The sequence below is a fragment of the Eschscholzia californica genome, unplaced genomic scaffold (assembly GCF_041429995.1).
Source record: "Eschscholzia californica isolate CP2 unplaced genomic scaffold, dmEscCali1.0.p SCAF_2, whole genome shotgun sequence".
Taxonomy (NCBI): Eukaryota; Viridiplantae; Streptophyta; class Magnoliopsida; order Ranunculales; family Papaveraceae; genus Eschscholzia; species Eschscholzia californica.
Genome location: NW_028238309.1, coordinates 61634396 through 61648285, shown reverse-complemented (window position 1 = coordinate 61648285; position 13890 = coordinate 61634396). Strand labels below are relative to the sequence as shown.

The 13890-nt window shown below is 35.9% G+C and overlaps 2 protein-coding genes across 8 annotated transcripts; one reads left to right on the top strand and one right to left on the bottom strand.

Annotated features, from left to right (window-relative positions):
• Positions 1 to 696: 696 nt before the first annotated feature.
• LOC147559952 (myb-like protein X) lies at positions 697 to 6679 on the bottom strand. Of its 6 annotated transcripts, XR_015234690.1 has the most exons (6): positions 6402 to 6657; positions 5940 to 6194; positions 5282 to 5525; positions 2304 to 3333; positions 1335 to 1984; positions 697 to 1237 (listed from the first exon to the last, which is right to left on the bottom strand). XR_015234690.1 is itself a non-coding variant. In XM_086661915.1 (5 exons), exons 3-5 carry the CDS (start codon positions 5357 to 5359, stop codon positions 1491 to 1493), a joined length of 1602 nt encoding a protein of 533 aa, XP_086518041.1. In that variant the 5' UTR covers positions 5360 to 5525; positions 5940 to 6194; positions 6402 to 6657; the 3' UTR covers positions 697 to 1490. The 6 variants fall into 6 exon arrangements, 3 of the variants coding, with proteins under 3 accessions (XP_086518041.1, XP_086518040.1, XP_086518042.1); XR_015234689.1 differs by having other exon boundaries at positions 5282 to 6194; positions 6402 to 6679; XR_015234691.1 differs by lacking the exon at positions 5940 to 6194 and having other exon boundaries at positions 6402 to 6614.
• A 4709-nt stretch (positions 6680 to 11388) lies between these two features.
• On the top strand, positions 11389 to 13066 carry LOC147559951 (glycine-rich RNA-binding protein 4, mitochondrial-like). Of its 2 annotated transcripts, none has more exons than XM_086661913.1 (5): positions 11389 to 11501; positions 12177 to 12312; positions 12411 to 12479; positions 12569 to 12675; positions 12754 to 13066. In XM_086661913.1, exons 2-5 carry the CDS (start codon positions 12177 to 12179, stop codon positions 12892 to 12894), a joined length of 453 nt encoding a protein of 150 aa, XP_086518039.1. In that variant the 5' UTR covers positions 11389 to 11501; the 3' UTR covers positions 12895 to 13066. The 2 variants fall into 2 exon arrangements, with proteins under 2 accessions (XP_086518039.1, XP_086518038.1); XM_086661912.1 differs by having other exon boundaries at positions 12150 to 12312.
• The last annotated feature ends 824 nt before the right edge of the window (positions 13067 to 13890 follow it).

The following is a 13890-nucleotide window of genomic DNA, read 5'->3' as shown; positions in this document are numbered from 1 at the left end:
CATATTTGAACATGGTTAAATTAGGAGTCTTGAAATTGATGTTAAAGGTAGTATTCTTAAGTTGCACGATGTTGTATTTTCTGCCTCCGATATGGCTCAGGCTGATAGGGATAGGGGGGTAACCCATTAAAAAAAAAGATGGACGAGATAATATCTGGTAGCGATGAAAACAAGAGGCAAAGATGAAGGCATATGGCTCAGGCAGATGGGGGGTAACCCATTAAAAATAAGACAGACGAGATAATATCTGGTACCGATGAAAACAAGAGGCAAAGATGAATGTGATTGTAGTAGTGGTTGTTAGAGAAGATGGAGATCCCCAGCAAATATGAGTTCATGAAAGAATAGAAGAATGAATAAAAAATAGGTTAAATGACTAGTTTTTGTGGAGTTGAAAAGATGAAAAAGAAGAAGAATAGGATCAGCAATGTTGAATACGGTAGTGGTAGTAGCTAGTGGTGAAGATGGTGCAACAAAAAACATGTTTCGAAAATTATAAGTGATGACTTCCAATACGAACAGCCTATCTACATAAATTAGTAATTGGTCCGAGCTCACTAGTCTAGGGTGAGAAATGAGCGAGGCTGCCTAAACGACTCAAAACAAAGAAGACAACATATCTCTATCCCAAATACAAACGTGAGAAGAAACCACAATTGGGAGGGCGAAGATGGAGAAGTAAATAAGAAACAAACATTAGTAAAACTTATCTCGTTAATGTATTAAACTAAGTAAACAATGTACATTGTTAAAACCCTAGAACCCCTACTTACTCGCCCCTGTAATTGAATATAATTTATAGCAGTAACAACTTATACTACAAGGAACAAAAATAGATCAACTTGCAAGAAGGATGTGAAGAAGGACAAACAAATGGTACCGCCTCTTTTTTTCTAGCTTTTCCCCTCTACTGTCAACTAATTCGACGTTTAATATGATACAAAACAAAACTGTGTTGGGAGCTCGCAGGATGAAGAAGATCACTATACTCATCAAGATGAATTCTCATAATTTCTCATCAGATCAGTCATAAGCTTGAACATTAGAAAAATAAAGTACTAAAAGTCCAGCAATTCCCTCTTTACGGGGTCATGTTTTTCTTTTCATCAACTTGTATGGAGCCTCGATTCGATTCTTAGTCTGTGACCCTTTTCCTTTTTCAGCGGTCTGCCTCTAAGAGTTTCATTTGGATAGTACTTATAACATATCGGGATGCAGAACCGAATCCAAGTCCAGCCTACAACAGCAAGCAATAGTGGGTCCCAGCATGAAGTAATTTTATGACAAGTGTCACGAACAATACTTAAGAGCTGGAGAGTTGATGGAATTCATACCTGAAAGAACAGTGAGTATGAACAGAGACTTGAGTAAGAGAAACTGCCTCACTATCTTTCTTTCCAACCTGATGATGCCATTAGTACCTTCCCGGCTCGTCCCCCTCACTAGGGGAAGGTATAAGAATGGGAAATGTTGTACCCTTTTTACGTTGATCAGTAAGGGATGACATATGGCAGAGCATAAATATCAGCATGCTCTATTGGTATAGCTGATGCCCACACCTGAGGAGGTCTCTTCTCTTCCCAAGTAGATTCATCCTTGGGCTTCTGCGATTTTACATTATCACTTCTGAACAGCCACTCCTGATCATCAAAATCACACAATTCCTCGACTGTGGGAAGTGAGAGAATTTTGTTTAGATACTTGGTGTCTGGATGAGGTGGTTTTGTCGATGTTTCTCTACCATTCTCACTAATATGTGAGCTAGAAGTTGGGGACTTGGTGGATTTAACCAAAGGCGTATGAGCTTCTATTATACCATTAACCCGGTTGTCCTTGTTATCCGCTTTATTGTTATTGCTTGCAATCTGCAAATCAGAATCACACTGGGCAGCAGTCCGGCAAGGCTCTAATTTTCTTCCATTCTCCGTGAATGCATGAGATGAAAATGTAGGTTTCAGCAACTTATTAGGCCGGACTTCGGTTTCTGTAAGACATTTCAAACAGAACAGCATTAAATCTCCAATTTGCTAATAAGAAGCTAAAATGGCACTAAGTGAAGATAATAAGGCCTACTAAATGCTTCGACAATGACATTAATCTACAGCACAGACATTAGAACGGATTTTGGCAATATGAAAAACAAATCACCATAGCCTTAAGATAAAGATCCATGAAAGTACTGCAATGCTCTTTTTACCAGCCTTGACTTCTTGGCTAGGAACAAGAAGCTCAAGCTTGTTCCCAACCACTTGACGAGAATAAAGCACTCGTACTTACATTATGCAGAACAAGGAAGAACTCACCATGTAAAAATCCATTCGACTCGAAATCCTGCCTTTTCCTTATGTGTCCCCCTATAGCAGCACCATTAGGACTGTCCTTGGGGATATGGAGGGGTTCTATGATGGGGGTATCAATACAATCCTTGCCACGAACTGTAAATGTGGCATGCTTGTTATTTTTTGAGTCACATTTCTCCTCTATTTCTTTTTCTTTCTCTTTCTCTTTCTCTTTCTCTCTATTCCCGTCTTTAGCCGTTCCTTTGCTTTTCTTCTCTTGTTTTCTGCTTTTATCCCCATGTTTATCGTTGGAAGCCTTTCTTTTATTCTTCTCTTTCCCCTTCTCAGCAGACTTTTCCATCAATCTGGCCATTCCTTCAACTCTTTCCTGATCAACTCCAGCAAAGCTACGACCAATCGCACTATGAGTAAGAACCTCTCCATTAATGTGTGTTTGTCCTGCCTTTTTATCACCAAGCTTCTCATCATTGTTGCTGTCATTTCCAACTCCCTCTTTATCCACTCTGGTGATGTTTTGAACCATAGTTCCTTCCATATATCCTTCCCCAACTCTTTTTCTTTGCCAATCTGCTTTTTGAACATCAATTTGTTCATCCTCTTTGCTCCTTCGGCCAAAATTCTTCTCAACGACTCTATCCATTCCCTCAGACCTCCATTGATTGGTCCTCGAAATGGACTCAACCATTTGCTGGTCTGTCCTTTCTGTACCACCAGTCCCCCTGCCCAGGTTCTCCACAGGTTTTGAAGCCTTGACCTCCGACTGCTGGTTAATTCCACTGGGCTTTCCTCCATTATAACTCTCAGATATCCCTTCAACTCTTTTCTCACTGGAATTCTTGACTTTATCATCTGAACTCCTGCGTTTTTCTTTATCTTTGTCCTTGTCCTTCTTCTTATCCTTGTGCTTCTTATCTTTATCTCTATCTTTCTTCTCCTTATGTCTATCCTTGCTTCTCTCTTTGTCCTTCTTTTCTTTACCTTCTCTTTTTTTCTCCTTCTTTTCCTTCTTTTGTTTTTTCTCTATGAGCTTCTCCTGAAAACAATTGATCAGTTAGAAAGAAGGCAAGGAAATTAAAAGCACGACTTGACTTCTGATCAGTGATCATGCTTTATTAAAAACAGTTGATTATGCTTTATGAAAATCAGTTGCAGTTCAATGATAAAATATATGTTATGGCGAAGTACATTATAATGCTGTTGCTAGAAGTATGTGATACCCGTGCAACTAAATGAACACGTCTGATCAGTGATTATGCTTTATGAAAATCCTACATTATCTCATACAAAAGCAGATCATTGTCAGATACAAATCAAACAAGAATAGACAGAGATTCCAGTATACGAATGAAGAATGAGTCAAGCTGATCATAAATGCATACAGTAAACAGTATGATGCGTGCCTTTCAAATTTCAAGATCTTACCTTTTAGCTGTATAGCCAAGCACAGAAGCAAAAGTTTCAAAGCTTGTTTCTCGTGATTAATTGACAAATTAGTATATTTTGTTACAGTTGAATTTCCAGGGAATAATGGCCAGTCTTACATAAAAGAATTGTATCAACAGCCGAAGATTTATTTTTCTTCATCGAGTTTTGGGGTTTTAATTTGCTTTCCGTTTTCTTTCCATTAAGAACACACTCAGAACCGGGAATGGTTCTCATACTTCATAACTTATGTGTGTGAACTTCATGCGAAGTCACTGTACTATCTCCTAGTCCCACTCTGATGCTAAATTTGGACCATACATAAGCCACGTCACCTAAACTCTCAATTGAAGGGGAGAGGATGTGTTTAGAATAACATTGTCTTCTGCATTCAAAAGAGCTATTAGCCGTTTGGGAGGAAGGAATTGGTTCACCAAATATAACAAAATCTTATGTAAAAATCTTCGGAGGTACATAACTTATGTGTCCAGATACATAGTACTGTTGCGCATTCTAATTCATGTTTTCAAGTGACTGACCAAATGAACGTGTTAGATAAGATTATTTACACCACCAGATGACAGATTTGATAAGAGTGGTTCAGCACCTCGAGTAGCAATCATAGAAACATCATCTCCTTTGAAATGGATAGATAAAAACACAAAAGTTTAGAAAAAAGATTTTTTTCGTATAAATACAGACAACTAGTAAGTTGGATTAAAAGATTAAGTAAATTTTGTTTTGCTTGAGGTCCAAATGGTGCGAAACATCACAGAATTATTGAAAGTTGACACTTTGTGAACAACAATTTACCAACAAAACATTGTCTAGTCTCTATCCAAATCCACTTCATGGTCGATACCCGTGCGTATAATATTTTCCGAAAGGCATTGGTGCCTCTAATCTATTTCACAAACCCAAAAGTCAGATTAGATATCTAATCTCAGCTTTCATAAGAGGTCTTCATCTAAATTTGTGATTCTGATTTCATTCAAGGAATTAAGATCATCTCATCTAAAAATCCCCACAAGCTTACACATTTGAATCACCAACTGCCATCACAACCGAGAAGTGTAAGCAACTTTAGGGTTATTGACACAGAGGAGTGGTGATTTGTGCACATAAATGCACATTAAAAAAGAGCGAAATCACAAACGAAAATCTTAACCAGCACTAACAGCGTATCTAAACCTCTTTAAAGGAAATGGGTTAATTCCGAAGAAAGCGTATTAAGGATATCATCTAATATGGAAATTAACCATAAAATTAATAAATTCAGTGGAGATAAATGTATCATACCTTTCCTAGTGTGGCATACGCAAGAAAAGGATAATGTAAGACATCAAATAATAATTTGATATTACTTGTATCATCTAAATATGCAATCAACCCTCAAATGGATAAGATCGTAATGGACAAATGCATTTGTATACAACTACTATCAAGCAAGTAACGACCATGCTAAGATGTCAAATAATAATATGACATGGTGAACACTTTGGAATTGTAAATAAATAAGAAACAGTAGTAGCAAAGATATATAAGAAACAGAGGCAAACCTTTGTAAGTAATTCTACATCGTCCGTTCTAGTCTTCTTTTCATATCCTGGTGGGGGAAATGGAAAGCAGCGAGACATTGCACGTTATCCGCAAACCTGCAATCTGGGTTCCTTCAACAAACAAGATATCTTTACTAATTTTCCAAATATGCTGTTCCAAATAGGTCAGGGACCGACAATTTCGCTCATGTCCATGCACCATGTCCCCGCGCTCATTTCCAGCTTCAATAATGTTCGCAAGTATCTTCAAAATGAATAATAAGTGTACTTAGAAGTAAATCCCTAACTATTCTGGCAAACTGGGTACTCAAGCAATCAAAGCAACAACTAAAATCGATATCTCTACTAGCTTGAGCAACTTCACTAATCCAAAATTGATATGGATGATTTAAAAAAAAAAATTTAGGTCAATCCAAATGGTTTCTTGAGAAATGAAGAAACTTTAGTACAATCTGATCTCCGGTCTCCTCTACTAGGGTAATACAGAAACATCACAACTATCATGAGCATCTCCAAGTATAGAAGATCAACAGTAAACCTAAAATTCTCAATCTTTTAAATCACCAAAACAAGAGTTAATCCTGGTTCTACATGAATTTTAAAGTGCAATCCTCTTCCATTACCAAAGATACAACATTTACCATCTCTCTAATCTCACCTCGAGATTCAAAGAGTTAAAAGGTCCCCAATATCAAAATTCGAATTACTCAATCGACAACTTCAATAAAGATCCCAACTTTTTCTCCTAATATCTGAGACCCAATCGTGATCTCGATTAATACTCTCTGTAGAAGAACAAAACTTCAAAAATATGATAATCCAATCCTCCCTTGTTTAGATTCTGATCTTAACCCTAATAGCTTTAACCCCCAAGTTAAAAGCGCTGCTTACACTAACGATCCAACGTCAAACCCTAAAAAATTCCAAACAACCACGTTAAGCACACACCACTGTGACAAAAACCCTAATTTACAAAACGAAAAGAATTAAAATTTCAAAAGAAGAAACTAAGTATAGCTCGATTCAAACCAATATTGGGCGAAAAAACATTTAAAATATGTAATAGAAGAATGAAAAAAGAGGTTATTAAAAATTTTAATCATTTGGGTTTTTTTTTTACCTTGTCCGCTACAAAGAAGAAGGCATTGTAGAGGAACAAGATCTCCAATAGAAAAGAGAATTAGACCTAATCAATCACTCAATCTGTGTGTTTTTGTATCGATTTTGTGTGTAATTGAACAAGTTGAAATTGGGTTTTATACGCGCAGTGGGTTTCTTCGCTCTCTCTCTTTTTCTCTCTCTCTCTCTCTTGTCAAAAACAGAAGAGAAGTCCGCAGAAATATGGGCAATGGGTATATATGAGGATTTTTAGAGAGAGAGAGAGAGAGAAATAAGTGTGTGCTACTGAGAGATAAAAGAGAGCAAAAAGATTTTGTTTAATTCTGTTTTCACCCTAATTTGTGACCAACTAGTCGATTTAGCCTCTAACTGTGTCCGACATATCATTTTAGCCCCCTAACCAAGACTCCCCAAATTTTTTCATTTTTACCGTACTACCTTTGTAACGTTTGACCTAAATTTTTGGTCTCCCTAATAAGTTCTTCTATTTTATTTCTCTTTTTTCTTTCTCACTCATTGGTTTCATTTTTTTTCCTCCAAGTCACCTTTCTTTTTCAATCTAAGAAGGTCGCGTAACAAAAACTTGTTAACAAAAACTTGTTTGTCGATACAGAATTTCTTCGAACTTTTGCCTTATTCTACCATAACCTTCATCTTTTTCTCTCTCCTATTTTGTTCCCATCATAGAAGAAGGTTTCTTTTACTGGTTTGGGGAACACTGAGTGCTAGGTCTTCTTCTGGGTTTGAGGGTTTTCCAAACCCTAGAGCTTCGTCCTTTTCATATGGAGAAGGAAGAGGATCAAAGGGTCCAACAAAGGGAACACTACATTCGTGAGAAATAGTGTAAAGAAAAAGAAAAAAGTTTGTGGTGGTGGTGAAGAGAGTGATTGAAATATGAGATAGGAAAACATAAAACATAAACAATAAAGAGAAAAAAGAAAGAGATGAAGATGATGGTGGAAGGATAAAAACCGAGACATTGAAATAAATATTTCTCCCAACGAAGTTCGCTGATAGAGGGTTAACAACCTTCTGTAAGTATCTGAATATTGATGAATAAGTGATTAAGTGGGGGAGAGGAAGAGAGTGTGAAGTGAAAAAAAAAAGAGGGTGAAGTGGAGGAGAAGAAGAGAGTGTAAAGTGAAAGAAAGACAGAGAGTGAAGTGGAGGAGAGGAAGAGAGTGTGAAGTGGAGGAAAGAGAAAGGGTGAAGTGGAAGAAAGAGAGATGAGGTGGATAAAAAATTCAAACCCAAACTTGAGTCAAACAACCATAGGAAGGAAATTTAGAAAATAAAAGTAAAGGATATCAGGCCCTTCGGGGCCAAAACGAACACATTTCGAATTTAAACTAATCAAAAATTGGGCCAAAACGAAATTAATCCTAAAAGATCTTGAGAGACTAGTATTGTGATGAATCTCTACCAAAAATGCTTCCTTTTCTTCACTTTAAAAGAGGGAAGGAGTAAAGATTGAAACACACAAAAAGGCCTATAACTAGAGCACATGTTTCTGGTACACTTGCCTATAATATATATACCCATCTTTTCTACTTATTCCATGTGTCACTTTTTAGTTGATGATCTTGTTTCTCTACTTCATATCCTGACCCTACACGTGTCTATTGTTAAGGATATACCTGACTCATCCATGTGAACATAAAATAATATTTTTTTGCCTGACTGTTGTGCCTCCAGCAAGTCCAAATGTTGATCCAAGACTCATGAAGAGTGCAAGGGTGGGCAAAAATTGAATGAATGCTAGGTCAAAAAAAGAAAGCAGAGTGAACGGGTGGAACTAAACTGGACCCAATAAAATTGATTTTTGTTTCGACCTAAAAATAATGGCTCTGAACAAGTGGTTCCATTAGACCCAATTAGATCATCTTAGAATCAATCATACGGAATATAACGATAATATGTCAAATATTAGAAAATAAAATTACTGTTTACGTGAACACTCATATTTCAAAAATACAATTTACGTGAACACTCGTATTTCAACATTTCTCGTTTCAAATACTTTAGTCGATTATGTAATATTAATATTAGTATAAACTTTCACGTAGTAAACAAATTACAGAGTTCTCAAATCATGACCGTGAACCTTGAAGGTTGAAGGTTTGCAACTAAACGAAAGTGGGAGAGTTAAGGAGCCCCAATGAGATAACATTCGACCTTCTTCCAGCCGACGTACAAGAAGAAGGAAAAGATAATAGTTGTTACTTGTTTGTACGGAACAATCCCTAGGATTTCAAGCCTTCGACTACTTCAAATGAGAAGGAAAAATAAAAAGAGAAGACTTGTTACTTGTTTTGATTGAGCAAATCATGGTTTCAACTCCTTCCTTACTACACATTGCATTTTCATTTTAGTTTGTCCTTAACGCTCAACACTCTCAATGCCCTATCTTTCTATATATTTTGAAACTATATACATGATGTGTTTGGTTGCAGGATTTCTAAATATGGTTCCCTGTCGAAAATTGAATTTGGTATAAATCATGATTTGTTGGTCTGTTTGACTATCAAAAAAGTTTTAGGACTCTTAAATCTTAAGGATTTCTAAGTCCAAAATTGGTATTAGACCAAAATCTCACCCTACCCTTTAAGATTTGGTAGGATTTTGGGTTATTAAACCCAAATTTCAAACTTAAATCTAACTCGAAAAAAATATTTCTCTCTACAATTTTTTTTCCAAACCACTTTTTTTTTCCGCAAACCTATCTTTTACGAAATTTGGTTTTCCCCAAAAACCGTTTTCTTTCTAAAAGTCGATTATTTTTTTGAAATCTTTTTTTTTTCTTTCGAAAACCACTTTTCCCCAAAAATCGTTTTTTCTCAAGAATTTTCATGAAAACCGCTTATCCCCTGAAATGGAGAAAATTTGTTTTCCCGAAAAACTGTCTTTTTACCGAAAATCATTTTTTTAAACCGTTTTCCATATAAAATCGATTTTTCTCGAAAACTGATTTTTGGAAAACCTTTCTTCTCCAAAATCGATTTTTTTCGAAAACCACTTCCCCCAAAACGTTTTCCCCGAAAATCGATTTTTCCCTCGAAAACATTTTTTCCTAGAAAATCATTTTTTTCCCAATTACCTTTTTCTCGAAAATCGTTTTCCCGAAATTGAGGAAAAAATAATTACGAAAAACCGTCTGTTTACTGAAAATCGTTTTTTCCTGAAAACTATTTTTTCTCATTAAAATGGATTTTTTTCGAAATGTTTTTCCCCGAGAAAAGTTTCTTCTCCAAAATCGATTTTTGTCCCAAGACCACTTTCACTAGAACTCGTTTTCCCTTGATAATTGTTTTTTCTCGAGATTCTTCCCGAAAACCTCTTATCTCTGAAAACTGTTTTTTCTTGAAAATCAATTTTTCTCGAAAACAGTTTTTACCCGAAACATTTTTTTTCCCCGATAACATTTTTCTCCAAAATTGTTTCTTTCCGAAACTGTTTTCTTCTGACAAATTCTGTAATTTTTTTCCAAAATCGATTTTGCTCGAAAACAAGTTTTTTTTTCTTGAAAATCATTTTTCTCGAAAATTGTTTTCCCTCGGAAAAAAATTTTCCCCCGAAAAATACTTTTTCTGAAAAATACCGTTTCGAAAAAAAGGTTTTTCGGGGAATAACAGTTATCTTGGGAAAAAAAGTTGTTTTCGGAAAAAATAGTTTACAAGAAAAAAAAACAACTTTAAAAAAAACGATGTTCGAAAAAGAGGTTCCTTTATTTTTTTAAATATGTTTTGAAAAAGATTCAAATAATTGTAAAATACTAGTCTTATAAGTTACTAAACAACTCAAAAGAAATCTTCTGGACTCATGATTCTGTTGAATCATGATTCCAAATATTCATGATTCCTGCATCCAACACACCATTATATTATTTCAACAATTTTCTTTTTAACATTTTTATTAACGGTTCACGGATTTTAGGGTCCAAAATAAAATTCAAAAAGGATTAAGGTCCAATCTTCCCAAAAATAAGATTTTAGTCATTTTTCCTTTTGAAAGAAACATTGTTGATACATAATGTGTTACGTATGACACATATAAAAAAATGAAATAAAGTATGAAACTTTAACATTAAATAACACGTTATTTTTGAAACAAAACAAGAATCAATAAACAGAAAAACGCTGTAACTTTGACTTCTAGAAATACTTTAACAATACTAAATGTGTTTTGTTGTAGAAATATACGTAATTGATACTAAATAACGTGTATATTGCGAAACAAATAGTAAGTTTGAAATCAATCGAAAAAATCTGAGAAAAAAAGAAGAGAATTTTGGGGATTGTTTTTTAAAAGTGGGTTTTTTCTTATATAAATAGTTATAATGAGTATTATGATTAAGTAGAAATGATAGAGATCTGTTTTTCCTATAGACATGGGTCAATTTGGACTAAATATCCATTATAATTATTATTTTGACTTAAAATCATATATTAATATTAAGGTGGACTAAATATGTGTTTAGGTGTAGATTTTTAGACTAGGAACCAAAAAATTATTGTATTAATGTATAGCATTTTATATATGCCACTGGTTTGGTTCAATTTTTTGTGGTTTCGAAAACCTCAACCACTAGTTGAATCAGACTGCCAGTCGTCCAAAGTTCATAACCGCACTGAGCTGATCTAGTCCCCTTTTGGTTCAGATAGTTGAGATCTTGAAACCACTTCAGGCACTAATTGAACCAAACTGTCAGTCACCCAAGGTTCATAAGTCATGACCACATTGATCTAGTTCCCTTTTGGTTCAGTAAGGTGAGATCTTGAAACCACTACTCGAACCAAACTGTCAGTCACCCAAGGTTCATAACTGCACCGATCTGGTACAGTTTGGTTTGGTTAAAAAGGCGGCTTACTGTAGATAGGGCGGGTTGGGCAAAATTTGCACACACCGTGTGTGCCGTTGGTGAAAACGAGGTGCGCCTCTAACAGTAGATCCTTATGATAAATGTGCCCTACCTTCACGCTTAAAGCCTTAAACCCTAACAAGTTAAAGAGGCAGCCCACTCAGACTCTATAAAATCATTCTTTCTTAAACCCTAAAATCTTCATTCAGGTTTCTCCTTTCCTTTAGTCATTTGATTTTTGCGGTAAGCCAAAATCTTCAAACCCTTTATACAGTTCTATTTTATCATATGTCTTGATATACTCCTCAATCATTTTCGTTAGATCATTGATTTTGTTTCTTGTTCATATTTTCATGTCAATTATTCTTCACTTGTTGTTCTTTTTCCATGTTGTATTTGATTAATTGATTGTTATAGACTTGTTTCTTCTTGGGATAGCATTTCTTGTGTTGGTAAGCTGAGTTTTAACTCCTTTGCAAAGTTGGTACTTAAGTTGACTAGGGTTTATGTGTTGCTAACAAGTCATTCCTTGCTCAATGTTGGGTTTAGGGTTTATGCTTTAGAGTTGTGAAAGATGTTTGTGTATGTTGATATTGTGTACTGTTCAAAAATTGATTAGTCGTAAGAGAAATTGTTGTTTGTTATGTTTCTACATTATGTTAGCTTGTATTAGGGTTATATCATCTTGGGTTGACTTTCAATCAACCTGTCATGTTGGTTAAATGCTTGTTTTGGAGTGTTTATAATCATCGCCCAAATTATATATTGAATAGAGGTATGAAAATTTAAATTTGTGGGTATTTGGGGTTAAGAAATTCTAACTTTGATGTTTTCAAAAAAAAAAAAAAAGAAATTCTAACTTTGACATGGTATTGTTTTTTATTTTCGCAGTGACGAGTACATTAAATATACTTGAAGATGGCATTTTCTGGTAGGTTTGGAGGTCTTATAAGGCAAAGCATGTCCCAAAGTATTGCACCGAATGCTCAGGCTCCCTTAGCTTCAATGCTTAATGCTATTAGGTGTATGTCAGGTTCAAAGCTGTTCATTGGAGGTACAAACTTGCTCGATCGTGTTTCTCGTCATGAATTTTTAAGTAACTGTTGCACTAGATTGTTACCTACACATTCTAACAAGTGTTTTCCTGATCAGGTCTATCATGGGGTACTGATGATCAGTCACTTAGAGAGGCATTTTCTGCATTTGGCGAAGTTCAAGAAGGTTAGTTATAAAGTAGACTGTGTCAAATTTTAGTTCACTCTTGTAGTCTTGATTTAAGCGGTTGAAGTAATGAAGTATATTATGTGCAGCAAGAGTCATCACCGACAGAGACACGGGGAAGTCAAGGGGCTTTGGATTTGTGAATTATGAAACTGAAGACTGCGCGAGCTCAGCTGTAGCTGCAATGGACGGCCAGGTCTGAATATGAAATATAGATATTACTTTATGATCCTTGACAAACTGTACCAGGATACTCATTAACTGACTATTGCAGGAACTCAATGGAAGGAGTATTCGTGTGAGCTTTGCAACTGAAAGACCTAGTACTCCACGTTTTGGTGGTGGTGGCGGTTACGGTGCTGGTGGTGGCGGTTACGGAGGTGGTGGTAGAGGAGGAAGAGAGGATGATTTCTGATCCCGAAGCTTTTACTTATATTGGTATGCATTTTAGCTAGTTTGTTGCTATGTTTTTGAACGACTTGTTTGTACTTTCCAATCTCTCTATTGAATGCGAATTGGATTAACTAATTGCTTGATTTTGCATAATTTTACTTGAAATGCAATTCATAAATGGTGTTAAACTGGAATAGGAGTGCTGTCTTTTGTAAACTTTTATGGTGTCTGGGCTTAAACAATTTTTGTTAGGGAAATGTTAAATACACTCACCGTTAGTGTATTCAAAATTGGGAGATTTTATAGGGCCCCCTCATTTTTGTTATAAGGCCTCCCCCCAATAATAATTTAACAAGTAAAATGGTTCATGGAGAGGCCTTTTAACAAAATTGGGGAGGCCTTATAAAATTTCCCTTCAAAATTTCCCCCTCATATCCCCCCTGAACCTCTTTATGAGAAAGGTGGTCTAATGGGCCAAGGTTTACTAATGAGATAGACCATCATATGTTTGCCCCCAAGGGTTGGACACTTGGACTAAGTATATGATCCAGACAGTAGACCATGAACAACCTCTGAAACAGAAGGGTTTTGGGTGGCTGCTCATCAGGAATAGAGTAATGATGGTTCTACTACAGAAGGGTTTGTCATAAGCTCCCCCAATCTTGTTAAAGGCGGCATTCTTTAGCATTTTCGGTAGGTGCTTTTAATAATTTCTGCTATAAAATGTTATTGACGTCTTTCCGTGGTGGTTCTCTTTACCCAGCGAAGTTTTTAGAGGTAGTCTCCTAGTAGTGTTATTGGCACTTACCTTTTGTTATCGGCTTCCATGTTTTAGAAAATTCCCGTTCTAAAAGGCATTTTGTTATAGGATCGTGCGGACCAGCCTTCCGGGCTGCGAGTGATACTAGCCGTTTCGGCGCATCTGGGCCTCGACGATTTTAAAAGGCCTCACTAGGGAAGGTTGTTGAACCTCTTAAGAGGAGCACCACACTCCATCTCACCACTAATGTGGGATTGA